The 22391-nt window shown below is 38.4% G+C and overlaps 1 protein-coding gene across 2 annotated transcripts in view; it reads right to left on the bottom strand.

Moving 5' to 3' along the window:
- Abcb1 (ATP binding cassette subfamily B member 1) overlaps positions 1–22391 on the bottom strand; it is a 159857-nt gene that overhangs the window by 35933 nt on the left and 101533 nt on the right. For both annotated transcript variants that reach the window (XM_076913103.1, XM_034519162.2), the window contains 4 exons: positions 15369–15560; positions 14475–14646; positions 6902–7026; positions 2464–2635 (listed from right to left, as the gene is read on the bottom strand). In XM_076913103.1, the coding sequence (XP_076769218.1) occupies positions 2464–2635; positions 6902–7026; positions 14475–14646; positions 15369–15560 (661 nt within the window). The remainder of the gene's footprint in view (positions 1–2463; positions 2636–6901; positions 7027–14474; positions 14647–15368; positions 15561–22391) is intronic.

Genomic DNA, 22391 nt, shown 5'->3' with positions numbered 1-22391 from the left:
AATCAGCCATACAGCTATAGGACATTCCAGAATACTGTCTTTAATTTCATGTGCAAAAATATTGAAGACTCTATTTGTTCTCTCTACAAGTTGAATCAAATGACATTTGTTATAAAAATATTTTGTGTAAGTTACAAAGCACATAAACAAGGGATGGTTCTTTATGGAGTTAAATCAGTATTTCCCAAGTTTTGGGATTGTTTTGATCAAAATATTGTCAGTAAATACTTGAGCTTATTATTTACTTCTGCTATAAGTAGATAATATCACCATCCATTTCTTTCTAATCATTCAGGGCCCATAGTGCTTAATAATTTGCATGGAAGGGGGTTTGCTAAGTGAATCTGTATCTGTTACTCATTAGTCTTTACAGTTAGAACACAGGATTCCTACTACACATTTGGAAGAAGACTTGAAGAGTGTTAATTGCTCAAATTTTACTGCTAGTATGTAATGCAGTTGGAAGCGGAATCTATTGGGTTTGACATCACATCATGCTGTCGCCACTCTGAGTGTTTCTAGATTGTGAAGCAGCTTTAGGCTCCATGAATACTAGACCAAACTACTTATTCCTAGGGCTAGGACTATAGCTCAATGGTATGAACAGATGCCAGGCAGTCATCAGTAAAAGTAAAATCAGCTTCATTGTATCAAAACTGAGCAGTACAAATATCATTGCAACCTAGTCTTATCAAGGTTCAGTATCAAACAAAACAAAATCAAACAAAACAAAGCACTGTCTTTGTAAATCTGTCCCTATGTAAACGTCTCACATGTACTGGATAAACCACAGTTCAAACAACATTGACAGCAACAAAAATCAAAGAGTAATTATGAAATTCATATTACAAATCTGAATCCTGAGAAAGGGAACTGTTTTAAGGAACTCAGAGAGCTGTGGTCTGCTGTTAACTCTGTTTCTGTATAGTTAACCTAAGAAAAAGAAATAGAACAGACCTAACAAAATGCCTATTTAGCTTGGTTGCAAATAATTTCAGTACCTTAAAATAAAATGTCATGTGTAAAGTCTTTTGTACTTACATAAATTCTAAAATGTAGAAAATATTTCTGATGGTTAATACTGATTGTCAACTTGGCAGGATGTAGAATCATCTCAAGGACCTACCTACCCACTGAAGGCTCCAATACATTTGAAAGGAGAAAGCAGAAACAGAAAGTGCTAAATGGTTCACTGCCCCAAACTAACCTAGGGAATTGATTCTCTAGGACCAGCCTGAAAGGTACAGAGGTCAGTGCAACTGTGGTCCAAGGATGCTTACTATACTTTGAGTTGGCAACAGAACTTGATAGCATCATCCACATGGTTTTACAAAAATGAGAGATGTCATAGTGGTTGAGGGGCTGTGGAAGCTCATGACAAGGTTTCAGGAAGTCACTGAAACAAAGTAGTGTGGAAAAAGTTTGGATTCCTAGCAAGGAGGCTCAGAAAAACCTATGAACCTTTAAGGTGAAGCCTAACTTTCAAAGGAGACTCCAAGATAGTGAAGATGTCAAGACTGTTAGACAGAGATAGCCCAAGACAGAGAATATGTATATTGTAGAGAACCAAGCTAGAAGGATGGGACTACCCAAGTCTTTTGTAGTCAAGACATTTCCATTAGGAGTCTCAGATGCTTTACACAGCAATGTAAGGTTTGTTATTTTCTCTGTTTGGTCTCATTCATGTGATCTCTCCTTGTGCTGTCTCCAGTCTTCACTTTGGAATATGAATGTTTATTCCATGTCACTATACATGGAATATGTAACTCAAAATCTGATATTATAGGATCTCAGTTAAAAGAGTGCCCAACTCTCAGAAGAAACTACTGTATTTATACTTTTATACAGACACATTTGGAACTGAAAAAGAGAATTGAGACCATTGGACTGAATGTCTTTTGTATTATGAGATGACCATGAGACTATAAAGACAAGAGACGAAATGTTATGACTTAAAAGTGATATGTTTGTGTTATGAAGTAGAATTGTTAAGATTGTCAACTTGATGGCATTTAGAAATCAATAAAGTTTGAGGGATTTAAATTCAACTTTATATTTTTCTAGATGTGTACAATAAATAAAAAAATAAAATAAAAGCGAAAAATTTAGTATCAAGTTCGATGCAAAGAAATAATCCCATCAAATGAAAATCCATGCTGCAGAAGTTGGTCATATTAATATTTAGGCTACATCAGGGGTTGTAAAGCCAAATACTATATTGCTATATAAAGGATCTGGAACTCCTGATGGAAATGATGGTAATGTTAATATTTGGGCTACAGTAGAAATTATTGATAGAGCTATAAGAAAACCAAAATTGATATGTTTAAGCTTTTCAACTCTTTAACCTAATAATACATTTTCCAGTATTTAAGACCTATCCAAAGAATACTTTTTCAACATTACTCAATTCTATTTGAACTTCTAGTGATCCATTTCTTTTCTGATGCATGTTTCACTTACAGTGAGCACTTGTCCAATAGAGTATTCTTTTGAGATGACCAAGGAAGTCCCATACCAGAATGCCAGAGCATATGATGCGTAGATCAGCAGAAAAGCTGCTCCCATGGAGATGTTAGCCGTGATAGCTTTTTTTATTCCCAGCCTTTTAGCTTCCTCCAAATTGTTATTGTACCTGGGAGAAAGAAGGAAGGTAATTGAGTAGATTTAGAAACCTTATGGAAATGTATTAGTGTAGCATGATAATTAGTGATCAGTTAGAATGTCCCTGAGGCAGACCTGTACTTTCTCCATGCATTACCATTACACTATGTTATTCCTATTTTATCCTCTGTTTGTAGAAATTGATATTGAGGTGTGGAAAGAGTATTTGACTTGTGTGAATCTTCTAAAAGTTCTTTTTGTGTAAGCCTTAGCAACAGTGAAATCAGTGAGCAGCATTTAGCTAGCTTCTAAAGCATGTATTACTTCACAGATAAGAGAGAAGATATGAAAAACAATTATTTTTCCTTTAAAACATATTCTTTCTGTTTTTGTTTTTGAGGTTTTCAGTTTTTGCATCACAGTTTCTCTGTTTAGTCCTGGCTGTTCTGGATCTCACTGTGTAGACCAGGCTGGCCTTGAATTCACAAAGATCCACTACCCCTGCCTCCCGAGCACTGGAATTAAAGGCGTGTGCTACTACTGCCTGGTTTAAAATTTATATTCTTTTAAAATTAAATATTAAAAGAGATTTAATGTTAGAATATGTGAACACAAGACGGTCATTTAAATCTCTACACTTGACAGAAGATAGTTTGCTTCCTAACTTGTCTCCTCCTAGGATTGCTGGAATGACCAATTTCAGAATAACACATGTAAGGTCATGTTTAAAGCTGTGAAATGCTATACATAAGCTATAGAAATTATCTTCTATAGCTGTTTGAAAAACAGCTGGCCTTTTAAAAATACTTGGCTTAAGAATAGAGTAGTCCATTATTACTTATTAGTATCTTCATCTTTTATACTTTGTACATATTGCCTGTGAATCCCTTCCAACATTTGTCATGCCATGAGTGCCTGCTGCTGAGGAAGGGGGTGTAGCCTGGTAGAATGTAACATCTAAGCCTTACGGCAGCAAGGACTAAGAAAAAAACCAACCTATCAGCAGCCTTGTAACTTATTCATGGCACAAGCCTTGGAGAGACCTTCTGAGCTCTTAGAGCAGTGGTTCTCAACTTTCCTAACTACACTTTAACACAGCTAGCTCCTCATTTTGTGGTGATGCCCCAACCATAAAATGACTTCACTGCTACTTCATAACTGTAAACTTGCTACTGCTATGAATCATAATATCTGATATGCAGAATATGTGATATATAATCCCTATGAAAGTGCCCTTTAACATCCCGCAAACTGATCTTGACCCACAGGTTGAGAACCACAGTGTTAACACACTACAAAGAAAAGGAAACACAGCCAACAAAAGAAACCACAACCCCATACAAAGTCTTGTGTACTGATACTTTCCCCTCTTTGTCTAACAACTTAATGTTTATTCTCCAACTACAATCCAAGTACTCTAAGATCCCAGAAAGCAGACAAATAAAGTTAAACAAGAGTATCCATAGCTTTATTTTCATTTGAGGGCAATACAGAGACCATTCTGCTCCACAAATAAAGCTAATGAGGTCCAGAGTTAAAGAAAAACAGAGAACTTTGCAAATACAGATAAAAATGAAAACATTAGGTATATAGGATGGGTCATTTTTGAACCTCACTCTGTTTTCGTATCTTTTTGTTACTGTTTTGTTGGCTTGGGTTCTTGAGAAAAGGTCTCACTCTAAATCCAGCCTGGACCTCACCATTATCTTGCCTCTACTTCCCAAACCCTGGGATTATGAAATGTGGATTACCACACTTAAACCTTTACACTCTTTATTTGAACTCCTTGAAGAGTTCACAACACAAGAGACTTCATTGTCTTGCTCATAGTATCTTACAACTTTTAAATTAAAGGATTATATACCACGTAGAATTCATATTTTGAAGTCTTTGAACCATTAAATACATAATTATATGAATAGTATACACTATCAATTTTCTTTGAAATTTTCATTTAATTAGTAGGTACATCAAAAGTTCAAATCCTGTCCAGAGTATGTATTATTTCTTTTCCTGTGACTGCTTTTTTTTTTAGCTAGTTACCAAGGTTGTAAAAGCACAACACAGAATTTACATAAGAATCACATTTCCTAAAGAATAAACTCAGAGGGAATTTTACAGTGATAAAATACGTGTGCTCTAAAGACACCAGTTATAATCTTTTAGCAAAAAATATTTTTAAGAAACATGTTTTAATTAAGTGTGTGTCTCAAGTTAGAAGCGGACCTAAGATAAATGTAATAATTCACTAGGCATGTATTTTACATGGTAACACTAAGAAACTTAACAACTTATTTTTCATGCTCCATTGTGTCCTTTATTCCAGTTCTTGCTTACCCAGGCTAATGTTGAAACCATTTCACTGATAGTATGGTGTCCTATGCAGCTAGAGGAAACATTTGCAGAGGAAAAATCAGCAAGGAAAAAAAATCCATTTAGATACCAGATACATACACTTACCAGATAGATGCCGATATCAGACAAATACAGATAAAGGAAGACAAGGGGGAAGAAGAGGAAAGAGACATAAACAATACTGCATTAACATAGGACTGTTTTGAAAGACTACTTTTTAAATGAACACATCATTGATGTCAAGCCAGATGTATAAAACTATCTATTCACCAATAAATAAGAATAGGAATGGATAATTAACAAAGAGTGCTTAGAAAATACTCTTAATTATTATGAAGAGACTTGCTAATTGTGCAGTAGCTATTTATATAATTGTGCAGGAATCAATTTTGACTAAGCAAATAGAAATCAATACCAACAGAAAAAAATTTGTTAAGTCACAAGTGAGAAAAATATACATACAAATTTGGCAGTGGGAGTATTCTTTGATAGGATCTTACTACACAAGCGCAGGCAGTCCTGGAACTCAGTCTCCTCCTACTTAAACTCCTTTACCAATAGGATGATAGGTGCACGCACGCACGCACACGCATGTGCAGCACAGTAAATAAGTTGGAACATGTATGTAATTCATAAATTTTACTAAATCTTGTGAACTCCCTTTTGGCTGGCTCCTGTATCAGCCCTCCAACTTTGAAGAGAAAGTCAGATAAGAATTGATTTTGAAAGAATATAAGAACTAGAAAAAAAAAAGATTAAATGTGGTCTAATAATAACCTAGGGTTAGTTGCCACCAAACTTGACAACTTGAGTTTGATCCATGTAACCCTATTGGTGGAAAGAGAGAACCAACCTCTGCAATTAATCTTATGACTATGGTGTATACTCATATGTGTATATACATGCACACTCAACACAATCCAACTCAACACAATCGCAAACACACATACACACACGCAAGCACACACATGCACGCATGCACACTCACACACGCGGCACACTAAATAAGTTGGAACATGTAATTCATAACTTTTACTAAATCCTGTGAACTCCCTTTGGCTGGCTCCTGCATCAGCCCTCCAACTGGCCTCTGTGATCTCACTCTGTAAATGTTCTCATCTACTCACCAGACTGGTCCAGACAGAGACGCAGATCTGTAACCTGTGGATGGCCACTCCTCTGTTTCATACCTTCAGGACTCACCCATACCCATGAAATAGAACCCCATCTCTTTTCTACAGCCCCCCACATCCTGGCTGCATCCGAACTCTCTCCAGTGATGTGAGCTTCAGGCTCACCTGCCTTGTAATATATCTCAAAACACACCAAAGCTTTCTGCCACCTCGGGGACTTGGGTAGACTGCTCTTCCTACCCATCCTATCCCCATCCCTGCTTTTGAAGACCTTTCTCACGCCAGATCTTAGCCTAGATGAAATCTTCAAGATGAAATCTCTAACTGCTGTACTTAAAATTTCCCACCATGGAACACTTGTTTGATCTTTTGGGGGCATTTAAAGGTGATTATTCAGTGCTCCTCTGAAGTATAGTGCTCCTTTGACTCTTTTTTGATATTTTGTCTCCAAACCATATGTCCTCCAACTGCTTTACTAAATTGTTGCTTCTTTGTAGTTGTCTATGCCCCTTTCCCCTCTCACATGAATTTATACTTCATGAGAATATGGGCTACATCTGGCAGAATATTATCTCATCATTAAAGAAGACTTTCTATTCCCTTGTCAATCATGTTTTAAAGTAAACTCGAAAATCATTCAGTTATAAGAATACAAATGCAACGGCAATTTTCCAGAATGTTACTAATGCTGTGATATGTATGTATTGGCTTGTTTAAGAAATAAGAAAAGTATCATAATTAACATTGCCATCCTAAATGGCATGTGGGATGATAGATTTAACATATCTACTTGAAAAAGAAATTTAAACCTTTCAAGTTCCTTCTTTTGTCCACCAAATGCAATCACAGTTCTGATGGCTGCTAAGACCTCTTCAGCAACTGCTCCAGCTTTTGCATAGGCATGGAGTTCCTTATCAGTAAATGAAGATAATATCTGTTTAAAAAGGCAAATTCAGATTATTAAAAAATGACAATTAAAGTACACATATGTTGGCTGAGTATTACTACATGTGAAGAATTAAAATCTTTCAGTTGTCTTTGTCCATGATATACCTATTAGCATATATATATATATATATATATATATATAATATATCACTATGTAAGGTATCTCAAGCTACTTTTTCTTCAAATTTTTTTTTGACAATGAAGATGTATAACAAATTAGGCAAACTATAAAATTTCACACTGAGTATTTCATGGATCCTTATCTAAACAACAATAGGAGTTTTGAGAAATGTTAATATTCAGAAAAGAAAACATATGCCACAATATAATCATAAGAAATACAAAAAAAATAGGCTTTCTGGCCAGGACATGTGGTATTCCCAGCAACTTTCAATGATACCCTGGTTCCAAAGTGTTAATGTGGGAGGCCAGAATACTACAGAGGCCACAATTTCCTCTTCTGGTGATCCCTGGTGAAACAGAGCATTCGTCTACTAGGGACATTTTTGTTCTTCTTGTTGTTGCTGCTTCAACAATACTCTCTGATCTATTTATTTGATTCCTGAGCATTTATTAAGGAACAATCGTAGTCCTCTCAGGTGCATAAGATTGCATTTGTTCTTCTCAGTTTACAAAGGGAAATCAGTTTTCCTAGCTTATATAGAAGGAAATGGAAACTTCCTGCATTAAGTACTTAGGTAGAAAGTGGAATGTCCAGGACTCAGTGTGAGTCCATGTGACTTCACTGCCTGGATTAGCAACTACTGGGAGTGAATCTCTGAAACATGCCAACTGTTAGGACAGCTGGATCAACTGCACGGGAAAAGGACTAAGGTTACCATTTGGACCAGGAATGACAAAGTGGTTAGCCATCTAAGTAAGCATTTTGCATGACCACTTCACAGAATTCTGATTTAACAGTGTCACATTCTTACAATATGTAATCAGAGTCGTTTGTTTTCATTATTTAAGTAGCAGAAATCGATTTCTTCTTGTCATTAAAAGAGTCAGTCTTTTTTTTTTTTATTTTATTTTAATAGGGCTTATCTGTCGTCATTGATGCCTGAGGTAAATCCCACTGATTATTCAGACCTTGAAGACTTCTCAAAGCCATCTTCCTAGGCTGCCCCATACTAGTGACTCTTTCAAAGTTCCAGGTCTGAGTTGGGCTGGTCAGCACCATCCCTCGTATGTAGGCTTGCAGAATCCAGGGGGTTCACATGACATGCTTCAGTCAAATCTCTCTTCACTCCCTGTGGAGTTCACAATGAAGGGCCAACAACAGGACTACTAATAGTATTTACCTAGAAGTTAAAATGCGCTACTTTAATCTATTAATCTATTGAAAATATTTCTGGATTCAATAAAATTTTTATTTAACCTATAAACCTATGACCTTTTGTGACTGTATGCAGACATGAATTTTAAAAAAACCTATATTAAGTTTTTTCCTCACAGAGGATCATGTCTATAAAAAGAAAACATTTTTTTCCCTCAGGGAACCCCATGGAAGGGGAGGCAGAAAGAGTTTAAGAGTCAGAGGGAATGGAGGATGACAGGAGAACAAGACCCTCTAAATCAACTGAGCAATGTTCATATGAACTCAGTGAGACTGGAGCAGCATGCACACGGATGCCATGAGTCTGAGCCAGGCCCTTGCATGTGTAGAAAGGCTTCTAATTTAATGTTTTTATGGAATTCCTGAGTGTGTGAACAAGTGGCTCTGTTTCCTGGGTCTTCTTTGGGCTTTTTTTCCTTCTGTCTGTCTGTTTTGTCCAATTCTAATGAGTTAGATTTTATCTTATTATACTTTATCATTATCCCTTAGAAGCCTGTTTGTTTCATAATGACAGCCAGAAAGGATCTGGGTAGGAGGGGAGATGGGGAGGAACTGGGAGAAGTGGAGGAAGGGGAAACTGTAATCAGGATATGTTATGTGAGGAAAAGAATCTATTTTTCAATAAAAGAAAGAAAATGCCAATAGAAACAGGAGGAGGAAGAGGAAGAGAAAGAAGAAGAAGAAGATATATTTCTCAGGGATATAACAAGCCAGCCTCAAATAATTTCTGATATAAAGTAATAAAAAGTTAAAAGCTGTTTAATACAGGTAATTTTATATTCAAATTAATACATTCAAAAACAATATCTTAAACCATTACAGGTATTTTGACCACATTTGAATTCAGTCTTTTATTTCTTAATGTGGGCTTTTGTTTTATTGTCTTATAAATCTTGTGGTCATTAATGATTTTTTTTGAGATACTTATCAGGTCCCATGTCAAAAACAATACATTGGCATTGCTATGTCCCTGTCGAGTGTCCTCCAACAGTAACATTTTGAAAAGCATAGGAATTATATCACAACTAGGAATTTAACATCAATATACTCCAAAAATAGTATTCACATTTACCAATTTACAGATGTATGACTTTACTTCTAGGAAATGTTGGAACCTATATAGGTTAATGTGCCTGTCATCAAAGTTAAGATTTAAGGACTTCAAGCTGCTTTTAGAGACCTACCACCGCTGTCCACAGCCCTTCCCTTCCCTCTCCCTAACATCTCTAATTTCTGGCATCCATTTTGACATATTTACATCATTTTAAGAATGTTGTATAGGACCAGGTTTGGTGGCACATGCCTTAAATCCCAGCACTCGGGAAGCAGAGGCATGTGGACTTCTGAGTTCAAAGTCTACAAAAGTTCCAGGACAGCCAGGGGTACACAGAGTAACCCTGTCTCAAGAAACAAAATGAAACAGACAAAAACAAGCAACAAAATGCCATGTTGTGCTTGCAGACAGGAGCCTAGCATGGCTGTCCTCTGAGAGGCTCCACCAGCAGCTGACTGAGACAGATGTGTCGATACTTACAGCCAACCACTGGACTGAGGTCAGGGACTAAGGGTCAATTCTGTAGAGACTTGATGCCCAGGGAAGGGATAGTGAGGGAGGTGAGATAGGAGTGGGTGAGAAGGGGTAGGAAATGGGTGGGCAGAGAGGCACCCTTTTAGAGGCAAAGGGGAGGGGGACAGGGTGAAGAACTCTGGGAGGAGAACCGGGAAAGGGGACAAAATTCAGAATGTAAATAAAATAATTTAGTGAAAAAAGAAAGAAAGAAAGAAAAAAAGAATGTCGTACAAATGTAATCAAAGTCATACAAATGTAATCAAATAGTATGTTGCTCTTGGAGCTAGGCATTAATTCACTTGACATAACTCTCTGGAAGCCTAAATACCTTGCTGCATGAGTCAGCATCACTTCGTTGGGTGATACTGCACCATAGGTACGTATTATTTATCTAATTCATCTGTTGAAGGAGAGCTGAACGTTTTCCAGAAGGGTTAATATGAATAAAGCAGCTGTAGAGACTTGAATATGTAGGTTTTTACCTCAGCATCCTTTTCTTTCCTTGTAGATAAACGCTCAGGAATATGGTTGCTAGATCAAACCATAACTGCATGCTTGGTTTTATAAGAAACAATGAGATGCTGAGGGAAGGTTCTGTGGTTAAGAGCATGTACTACTCTTTCAGAGGAACCAAGTTATGTTCCCAGTACCCATGTCAGGCAGCTCACACCACCGGTAACTCCAGCTTCCGGGGCTTTTACACCCCTTTCTGGCCTTAGTACAAGACATACAAATGATGTGTTTATACTGTGGTGGTTTGAATGAAAATGGCCTGACCCTAGGGAGTGGCACTATTAGGAGGTGTGGCCTGGTTGGAGGAGGTGTGGCCTGGTTGGAGGAGGTGTGGCCTGGTTGGAGGAGGTGTGGCCTAGTTGGAGTAGGTTTAGTCCTGTTGGAAGATGTGTATCACTGGGGTGAGACCTTTGAAGGTTCAAATGCTCAGGTTAGTCCTAGTGTCTGTGTTCCTGCTGTCTTTCCAATTCAGATGTAGAACTCTCAGCTCCTTCTCTGGCTCCATGTCTGGCTGCCTGCCACCATGCTTCCTGCCATGATAATATGGACTAACCCTCTGAACCTATAAGCCAGCCCCAGTTCAATGTTTGCCTTTAAAAGAGTTGCTTTGGCCATGGAGTCTCTTCATAGAAGTAGAGCATTAACTAAGACATGCAGGTAAAGCACTCACACACATAAAGATTTCTTTTAAAGTCTTCATAGCAAGACTGTCTTTCAAAGTTGCCATGCCACCAGGAATCTTTGAGTGATCCAGTTTCTCTGTATTCTTCCAACTTCTGGTGGTTCACATTTTTGTTTCAACCAACATCCATTTCTACATGTTTAACACAATCTGTGAAAAATGCAGTCGATCTGGTATTCTATGGCCTTTCTACCCAGTTGTCACATAGATTGTTGTTGTTGGGTTTTTGTTGTTGTTTGTTGTAGATTCCTTGGAATTTTTTTAAATAGAAAATCATGTTTTCGAGCATCATTAATTATTTTCAGAAATTCATAGTTTTCTTTCTTTCCTTACCAATCTATGTACCTTTTTATTTTCTTGTCTTATGGCAGCAGCTAGAGTTCCAGTGTTTTGATGAAAATGAAGTCAGAAGTGTTTTATTTCAGTACTGGTGGGGGGAAGATTCCTTCCACCATTCAGTAGCTATTGGAGATATCTGAATAGCACTTCAAACTGCAGTGGCATTCTTCTATTCTTACCTTCTAACAGGTAACATCCGTGAGTTCTGCATGTTGTCAAACATTGTTCTGTCAGATGATATGACCATTTATTTTTAGTAGATAGTAGGGTAGACTACACGGATCTTCAATGGCTATATCATTATTATATAGCTGAACTAGATCTCAATTTATAATTTTTTATACTACTGGGTTTAGTTTGCTATCAGGCATATACTCCAATATGAAGATTTTTTTCCCTTTTCTATCTTATCACAAAAAAAACACCTTCTCTGTGTTTAGCCTTTAGCACTTTAGTTATGCTGTGTCCTGTCATGGATTTCTTTGATTTTATCCCGCTTGGGGTTAGATTAACTTCTTGGATCTGATCATTGTGTTTATCAGCCACTGGGTCTTGAATTCATCCATAAGCTCCATAGTCTTTCTCTTTTTTGAGACTCACAGCGATTATATCAACTTTTTCTTATTGTCACACATGATGCAGGCTTTCCTCATTTTCTGTCTTTCAGATTCACTGATTCTGAATATTCTATATTCTACTATGTAATTTCCATTTGAATAGACTGAAAGAACCCATACAACATGGCTCTTTTTACTGTTATGTCTCTCAGTTCTCGGTTGTGGTTTTTTGCTTTTTAATAATTAGCTGGTGAGTTTTTGCTATTGTCTCAAAAGATTTTATAAATTAGTAGAGCATTTTTATGGTAATTATTTTAAAATTATAATCTGATCATTTCAACATCTTATTTATGTCTCTGTGTGAAGCAGCTAAGTGTATGTAGGAGTGTTTGTGGCATTTCCTGGTTGTGAGCATGATGGAATTTTCTATCACATTCTAGACATTTTGTCTATAATATTAGGGAACCAGGACACATATCATTTTTAATATAGCCAAAATGAAAGATTAAGAAACATACATAAAATTATATAAAAATATTATCAAAGATCAGAGATTAAAATAAAATCCAAGGGTTGTCTATATTAAATAAATAGTATCAGAAGCAAGGTAAGATTAGTTATTAAAAAATTAAGTACTAGTCTGTTTTCCCAACTTAGGGAAGGTAATCAGTAGTTTTTCATTAAGTTCTGTTGTGAAAAATTTCCACCTAATCTTTTCAATGTTCTACTAAGCAGAAAAATCAAACCAATAAAAGGAACTTTGCCAGCTCTCAGCTGACTGTAACAACCAGGAACACCATTCCCATCATGGTCCCCTGGGTAACAAATTAACAGTGTTCAGGACTTCAGTTACTCTGACTGCTAAGTGAGTGATACCTATGCTTCACAGGTATCTGGTGGATTTAGAAGATGCTTAATCAGTGACAGTTACTGTTTGCAATAACAAAACAACATCCATCAGACAGGGGAAAGTTCCAAAAGCTTCTCACCTTTTCAGCCTGACTTCTCCTGTGTTAGGCAGGCATCACTTTGGTTGGACTTTGATTTCTTATATCTTACATGTAATCTCACAAAATCTATATGCTGGGCCAATCTTTCCACCATATGGTACAGTTGCATTAAGTGATCTTATAAAATGAATTGTATGCTGACCCAGACATGGAAAATGTATTACAAAATTAAACTGAAAATTGAATGAGACAGTCGTTGTTCACTGAATTTGAATCTCTACTTTCTTTAAAGAAATTAGAAATTGCCACTGTCATTTATTAGTGATTTTGGTAGTTTAAATGGGACTGACTCTCATGAGCTCAGACATTTGAATACCTGGTTTCCAATTGGTAACACTGTTTTGGGAAGGATTAGGAGGAGTGGCCTTGGGGTGGGTTTTGAGGTTTAAAGAGCCCATGCCAGTCCCAGTTAGCCTATGTCATTCCCAGTTAGCCTATGCCATTCCCAGTTAGCCCATGCCATTCCCAGTTAGCTTATGCCATTCCCAGTTAGCCCATGCCATTCCCAGTTAGCTTATGCCATTCCCAGTTATTTAGCCCATGCCATTCCCAGTTATTTAGTCCATGCCATTCCCAGTTATTTAGCCCATGCCATTCCCAGTTATTTAGCCCATGCCATTCCCAGTTAGCCTATGCCATTCCCAGTTAGCCCATGCCATTCCCAGTTAGCCCATGCCATTCCCAGTTAGCCCATGCCATTCCCAGTTAGCCCATGCTATTCCCAGTTAGCCCATGCCATTCCAAGTTAGCCCATGCCATTCCCAGTTATTTAGCCCATGCCATTCCCAGTTAGCCCATGCCATTCCCAGTTAGCCTATGCCATTCCCAGGTATTTAGCCCATGCCACTCCCAGTTAACTCTCCCTTCCCCACTGCTCTGCCTGGAGCTTAGAGATAAAGATGTAGCTCTCAGCCACTGCTCCAGTGCTGTGCCTTTGTTCTTGCCTGCAGCCATGTGCTCCACCATGATGGGAATGGACTAACCCTGGGAAACTGTACGCCAGCCCCAACTCTTCCCTATATGAGCTCTTCTGATCATTGTATGTATTTCTTCACAACAATACGAAAGTCACTAAGACAGATGTTTACAGATCTCATGGGTTCAGCATATCTTTACCCATGAAGGCAAAGGATGAACTTAAGATTTTTCTCTTTTTTCATCTCTCTCTCTCTCTCTCTCTCTCTCTCTCTCTCTCTCTCTCTCTTTTCTTTTTTAACAAATAATTACATGGCTAAGGGCAGCATGAAGCACTGTGGGTTAGCTCAGCTGATATTTTACCCTTAGCTGATAAAATATCCTGCTGATATTTTAACAGAAAGTGTGAAATTGTATATAAAATTCACAGACAGGGTTATTGTGGTTAAAAGACTTTTGCATGAATCATGAGAAAGAGTTTAAAATCTAGACTCGTGAGCTTCACCTACCTTTGCCCAAATACCAGCTGACAGTCCAAGAACAGGGCTGATGGCCAAAATCACAAGGGTTAGCTTCCAGCCACGAGTAAATCCTATTATAAAACCACCAAAAAATGTTGCCATTGCCTGAAAGAACATTCCAATCTTGTCACCAATTCCTTCATTAATTTTGGAGACATCACTAAAAGAAGAAAGAGACTGGGTTACACATAATGTCAGATTTGCAGATACACAACATTTCTCCTGAGTCTAGTTTTGTTTTGCCAAGACAGAGTACATTAATTTGTACCTATGTACATTAATTTGGTATGCCTGGTCCTTTGGGGAAGTGGGGATGGGGGAAGGCTGTCAGTAGGAGATGTATCATTAACAATGTTCTGTAGTCCACATGGCCTCAGAATACAAACATGGGATGTGTAAAATTATTCACTATGAAATTTCAAACTGCTCAGAGATTTCTGCTTTATGCATATGGTGCTGTCCTCTATGAATACAAAATCATTGAGTTATCTGTCTTCCATGAAGCAGAGGATGACAGACAGGAGCCCCTTCCTTCTTTCCATTGTTGTCCAAGGATGCCATGGAGCCCTGGCAGGATAGCGCTCAGTGGGGCTAGACAGGCCATGTTGTTGCTCCCTTGTACACACTGCTGTGCTCAGTCTTGATTCTGCCAGCCTAATCCCTCATTCAGTGCCAGGCAAGCAGGAGCCCCCTCCCTGCCTCCCATTCCCTGCCAGGGTGCTGTGAACAGGAAGCTGTGTAAGACACAGTACTTTCCACGGGGCTTTACTCTGCTCAGTGATGTAGCAGCACTCCTAACAGAGCTGGTGGTATCTGCTTCACAGCATGAAGAAGAACAAGACCATGACCACATCTGACTTCAGCATCAAACGAAGTACTCACTCTGTGAGCCGTGTGTTGAGCTCCCCAACGTCATGCACGTCAAACCAGCCTATCTCCTGATTCATTATAGCATGAAAAAACTTCTGCCTAATCTTGTGTATTTGTCTTCCAGCTGCCAGGCACCAAAATGAAACTTGGATGTAGGCAACTATGAGCACACCAGCACCAATCCCCGTGTAATAGTAGGCGTACCTGAAAAACAAGAACACTGTACATGCTGTTTTTTAAAACTAGTTTCTATCTATTTCTTAAGTTTTCTGGGTATCCCCCATCCTTAACAAATAAGAACAGAACACCCCACTCTCAGCTATGGACAGATCATGGAAACAGAAACTAAATCGAGACACAATGAAACTAACAGAAGTTATGAACCAATTGGACTTAACTGACATCTATAGAACATTTCATCCTAAAACAAAAGAATACACCTTCTTCTCAGCACCTCATGGTACCTTCTCGAAAATAGACCATATAATTGGTCACAAAACAGGCCTCAACAGATACAAAAAGATTGAAATAATCCCCAGCACCTTATCAGACCACCATGGATTAAGACTTGTCTTTGACATGGACAAAAACATCAGAAAACCGACATACACTTGGCAACTGAACAATGCTCTACTCAATGATAACTTGGTCAAGGAAGAAATTAAGAAAGAAATTAAAGACTTTTTAGATTTAAATGAAAATGAGGACACATCATATCAAAACATGTGGGACTCATTGAAAGCAGTACTAAGAGGAAAAATCATAGCTCTAAGTGCTCACAAAAAGAAAGTGGAAAGAGCATACATCAACAACTTGACAGCAAACCTGAAAGCATTAGAACAAAAAGAAGCTAGTATACCCAAGAGGAGTAGATGGCAGGAAATAGTCAAACTCAGGGCTGAAATCAACCAAGTCGAAACAAAAAGAACTATACAAAATATCAACAAAACCAGGAGCTGGTTCTTTGAGAAAATCAACAAGATAGACAAACCCTTAGCCAGACTAACCAAAGGGCGCAGAGACAGCATTCAAATTAATAAAATCAGAACTGAAAAGGGAGACATAACAACAGAAACAGAGGAAATTAAAAAAATTATCAGATCCTACTACAAAGGCCTATACTCAACAAAATTGGAAAATCTGGAGGAAATGGACAATTTTCTAGATAGATACCAGGTACCAAAGTTAAACGAGGAGCAGATAAACCACCTAAACAGTCCCATAACGCCTAAAGAAATAGACACAGTCATTAAAAATCTTCCCACCAAAAAATGTCCGGGGCCAGATGGTTTCAGTGCAGAATTCTTTCAGACCTTCAAGGAAGACCTAATACCAATCCTCTTCAAGTTATTCCATCGAATAGAAACAGAAGGAACACTACCCAATTCATTCTATGAAGCTACCATTACACTCATACCTAAACCACAGAAAGACCCAACAAAGAAAGAGAACTACAGACCAATCTCTCTTATGAATATTGATGCAAAAATACTCAATAAAATTCTCGCAAACCGAATCCAACAACACATCAAAACAATTATCCATCAAGATCAAGTAGGCTTTATCCCAGGAATGCAGGGATGGTTCAATATTCGGAAATCCATCAATGTAATCCACTACATAAATAAACTCAAAGAGAAAAACCACATGGTCATATCACTAGATGCTGAGAAAGCATTTGACAAAATTCAACATCCCTTCATGTTAAAAGTCTTGGAAAGATCAGGAATTCAAGGCCCATATCTAAACATAGTAAAAGCAATATACAGCAAGCCAGTAGCCAACATCAAACTAAATGGAGAGAAACTTGAAGCAATCCCACTAAGACCAGGGACTAGGCAAGGCTGCCCACTCTCACCTTACCTATTCAATATAGTACTGGAAGTCTTAGCTAGAGCAATTAGACAACAAAAGGAAGTCAAAGGTATACAGATAGGAAAGGAAGAAGTCAAAATTTCACTATTTGCAGATGATATGATAGTATACTTAAGTGAACCTAAAACTTCCACCAGAGAACTCCTAAACCTGATAAACAACTTTAGCAATGTGGCTGGATATAAAATCAACTCAAACAAATCAGTAGCCTTCCTCTACTCAAAGGATAAACAGGCAGAGAAAGAAATCAGGGAAATGACACCCTTCACAATAGCCACGAATAAAATAAATTATCTTGGAGTGAATCTAACAAAGCAAGTGAAAGATCTGTATGACAAGAACTTCAAGTCTCTCAAGAAAGAAATTGAAGAACATCTCAGAAGATGGAAAGATCTCCCATGCTCCTGGATTGGCAGGATTAACTTAGTAAAAATGGCTATCCTGCCAAAAGCAATCTATAGATTCAATGCAATACCCATCAAAATTCCAAATCAATTCTTCATAGAGATAGAAAGAGCAATTTACAAATTCATTTGGAATAACAAAAAACCTAGGATAGCGAGAACTATTCTCAACAATAAAAGAACCTCTGGGGGAATCACCATTCCGGACCTCAAACTGTACTACAGAGCAGTAGTGATAAAAACTGCTTGGTATTGGTACAGAGACAGAAAGGACGATCAATGGAACAGAATTGAAGACCCAGAAATGAACCCGCATACCTATGGTCACTTGATATTTGACAAGGGAGCTAAATTCATCCAGTGGAAAAAGGACAGCATTTTCAACAAGTGGTGCTGGCTCAACTGGAGGTCAACATGTAGAAGAATCCAAATTAATCCATTCTTATCCCCTTGCACAAAGCTCAACTCCAAGTGGATAAAGGACCTTCACATAAAGCCAGGTACACTGAAAATATTAGAAGAGAAGTTGGGGAAGACCCTCGAATACCTAGGCACAGGGGAAAAGTTCCTGAACAGAACACCAATGGCTTATGCTCTAAGATCAAGAATCGACAAATGGGACCTCATCAAATTGCAAAGCTTCTGTAAGGCAAAGGACACTGTCAACAAGACAAAACGGCAACCAACAGATTGGGAAAAGATCATTACCAATCCTACATCTGATAGGGGGCTAATATCTAATATTTACAAAGAACTCAAGAAATTAGATGCCAAACAACAAAATAACCCCATTAAAAAATGGGGTACAGAGCTAAACAAAGAATTCTCAACTGAGGAAACTCGAATGGCCGAGAAGCACCTTAAGAAATGTTCAACATCCTTAGTCATCAGGGAAATGCAAATCAAAACAACACTGAGATACCACCTCACACCAGTCAGAATGGCTAAGATCAAAAACTCAGGTGATAGTAGATGCTGGCGAGGATGTGAAGAAAGAGGATCACTCCTGCATTGTTGGTGGGGTTGCAAGCTGGTACAACCACTTTGGAAGTCAGTCTGGCGGTTCCTCAGAAAATTGGACATAGCACTACCTGAGGACCCAGCTATACCACTCCTGGGTATATACCCAGAAAATGCCTCAACAAATAACAAAGACATATGCTCCACTATGTTCATAGCAGCCCTATTTATAATAGCCAGAAGCTGGAAAGAACCCAGATGCCCTTCAACAGAGGAATGGATACAAAAAATGTGGTACATTTATACAATGGAATATTACTCAGCTATTAAAAATAATGAATTCGAGAAATTCTTAGGTAAATGGATGGATCTAGAAAATATCATCCTGAGTGAGGTAACCCAATCACAAAAGAACACACATGGTATTTACTCACTGATAAGCGGAGATTAGCCCAAAAGTTTGAAACAACAAAGATTCAACTACCAGACGACATGAAGCTCATGAAGAAGAAAGAACAAGTGAGGATGCCTAGGTCTTTCTTAGAAGGAGTAACTAAATAACCAAGGGAGCAAATATGGAGACAAAGTGTGGGTCAGAATCTGAAGGGGGCGTTGTAGGGAGACCATTGTGTCTGGGTATTCATTCCATAGGCAGTCATCAAAAATAGACGCTGATATGGATGTCAGGATGGGAAAGCTGACAGCAGCCTGATAAGGCTGTCTCCTTAGAGGTCTCTCAGAGTCGGACATACCCAGAGACAGGTACCCACAGCTATCCATTAATATGATCAAAGTTCCCAATGGAGGAGTCAGAGAGTAAATTGAAGGAACCGTGAACCATAAGGGCTGGTGGCCCTGTGAGGAGAGCAAGAATACCAACCAGCCAGAGCTCCCCAGGGTCTAAACCACCAGCCCAGGAGCACATAGGGAGAGACACATGACTCCAGCTGTATATGTAGGGGAGGATGGCCCTGTTGGGCATAGGTGGGAGACAAGATCATTGGTACCCTGAAGGCTGAGCACTGAGGGGGGGGGAATCTGAGGGTGGGGAGGGAGGCTGGGGGTAGGTGGGTAAACACCTTCATAGAGGCAGGAGGAGGGAGGATGGGATAAGGGGTTCCTGGGTGGTGGGGGAAATATGGTAAGGGGATAAAATTTGAAATGTAAATATTATATCCAATAAAAGGGGAAAAATAGAAAAGCGGTTAGAACCAACATTCTTAATAAAATGTCAGCCCTCTTTAAAAAAAAAAAAAAACCTATCTTGATACTAAAATTTGTTTTGAGAATTGTATATTGCAGAATGATCAACCTTGGTGTATCTACTCAACAAGCAAGCTGGGCAGACCTGCTCAAACCTCTGAGGTCCGTGAATTCTATCTGGAGGCAGCGAAGACACAGCATCAGAGGATTGTCAACTTGCACTCCCCCCCACCCCTCTTCTAATATCTCAACGCCCATAATCAGCTTGAAGAAGCTAATGATGAGTCAGCGCCCCTATTCCCTGGGCATGGGGACTAAGGTGGTAAATGTTGGGCTGTCTCCCTAGGAAAAAGTAGGGGTTTTGTCGGAATAGAGAGGATTAGCTAGGGTTTATTGCATAGCCATAACCTATTAGTAGAAATCTGTATAATTAATATCAAGATGAAGATATAAATTCTTAAATGGCACCAATTTACTTTGTTTACAAATTTTAAGGTTTTCAGTGGCATGAGCTTTTTAGTGATATAAGAGTGAGATGAATATTGTTACTCTCATAGGCATTGTACCAGTATAACACACTTAGGAATACAAAGCTTAGACCCAGTCCTTCTTTAACTTTTTTAACTGATTTGAGATGGTCAGCCTGTGAGTTAAGGGACTATAGCAAATTCATGACTTGGAGTTTATTATAAGGGTGTTCTCTATGTTTTATTTAGAAATAGCTGAGTGGAGTTAACAGGCAACACTCCAGATTACCTTACATGGATAGCTGGTTTTCAAAACATCAGAAATCCTTAGAATTGACATGACAAACATTTCAGTATTAATGTTCATTTTCATTAGAGACCTGTCTGCTCCGGACAGCTTCCTATGTTAAACTCTAAGAAGAAATTGAGCATCCTTGGAGTTACTCCAGTTGTGGTGAGACAGCCACTAGGCAAGAATTGCCACTTTCCTTCTACAGACAAATTACTGTTCAGAAAAGGACACACTTGCAGAATAGTCGACTGATTATATCTGCCTAGACAGAGTAATCAGCCCTTAATAATTCTGCAGCACTAAGGTCTGTCAGATGATCCTGGGCCAGAAGGCAGAAGAACAGATGCTCCAACGTTTCGAAGTAGAGCGAGTGTCCAGGTGTTCAGAGGTCTCTATAAATTGGCTAAGTTTTAGAAGCTATGCTTGGTGCTTCCCACAATTATAGTCAACTCAGTCATTCTGGATTTCTGATGGGGTTGAAAACTTATAGCTATTTACTTTGAGAGAAAAGATCTGAGTGTATGGTCATCAGCTGACATTCATCCTAAAGCCAAGGAAAAAGCCAGGTTCAGAACTAAGTGTTTTAATTAGGATAGATGACAGAGGTGCTGGTTAGTCAACAAAAGGATGGACTGGGTATTAGGACTATCTTGTACCTCACTGGTACAAATAGGCATAATTATGCTCTAATTGTATTTTGAGAGAAAAGTTTCCTTTTAACAGGAAGGGTGATGTGTAGGAGGAGCTAAGGTGGGAGGAGTACTGAGAGGAAGAAAAGGAGTAAGAAGAGGAGAAGAAGAAGGAGAGGAGAAGCTAGGTGATGAAAGAGAGATAGAGGGGGGAAACAGGGAAGCAGATGTTTATGTATCTCCACCAGTCAAAGATAGTTGATATATCTAGGTTGGGTAGTGGGTTACACCTCTGATTGAACAATACCAAACTTATAAAGCCTATGATTAACATTTCTTAAAAAAATGTATAAATGCAAAAAGGAAAAGGGGGCATGGGATAGGGGTTTTCTAAGGGGGGGGAATGGGGAAACGGGATGGTATCTGAAGTGTAAATGAAAGATCTAATAAAAAAAACAAACAAAAAAAAAAGAATAATCAATCTGAATGTTTTCAATGCTGAAGAATTAAAATGCTGCAGATCCAGAAAAAAAAAAAAAAAAAAAAAAAAAAACAAATAAGAACAGGTTATAAGGAACTGTAATGATTAGCATCCACCTATGTCTGTGGCAATATAAAAAAAAATGGATTTGAGGCAAACCCCAGCTCTTCAACTACCTACCTTGTAGTTAAGGGTGCTTAATAACCTGAACTCCAATTGTCTATTATGGAGAGAAGAGTATGCAATATGTCTGAAATGTACTCAGGCCAGTGCCTGGTGCGTGATAGTTATCAGAGAGTGTCAGTGATTTTGAGAGATTCTTAGTGTGCTAGCACAACAGTCTTCTCTACTTTTCTTACATCAGCACCAATCATGAAGCTTTGAGGGTCTTCTATGCCTCTTGGAGGTGGGAAAGACATGGTGGAACTTATTAGAAAGTAGAACCAGGAGGTGAGATGTCCCCTGCTCTTGAGAACTATTAGTTTAGCAGAGCTTAGAAGATGAATGGCAATTGAAAACTAATGTTTCTGTGGCACTTGCCCAATGGCTATTGAGAGCTAACCGAATGGTCAATAAATCAAATCATTTTCCTCCCAGTTTAAACATTCAACCACAGCTTTTAGAAAAGTTAAAACCGTGTTTCCTTGCTGTACCTCTATAGCTAAAAGTCCTATGGCTTCACTGAGCAATCCATGTATACATTAAATAGAAACCCTGTTTCTTG

This window comes from Arvicanthis niloticus, chromosome 15 (genome assembly GCF_011762505.2).
Source record: "Arvicanthis niloticus isolate mArvNil1 chromosome 15, mArvNil1.pat.X, whole genome shotgun sequence".
Taxonomy (NCBI): Eukaryota; Metazoa; Chordata; class Mammalia; order Rodentia; family Muridae; genus Arvicanthis; species Arvicanthis niloticus.
This window is presented reverse-complemented; position numbering and strand designations above follow the sequence as displayed.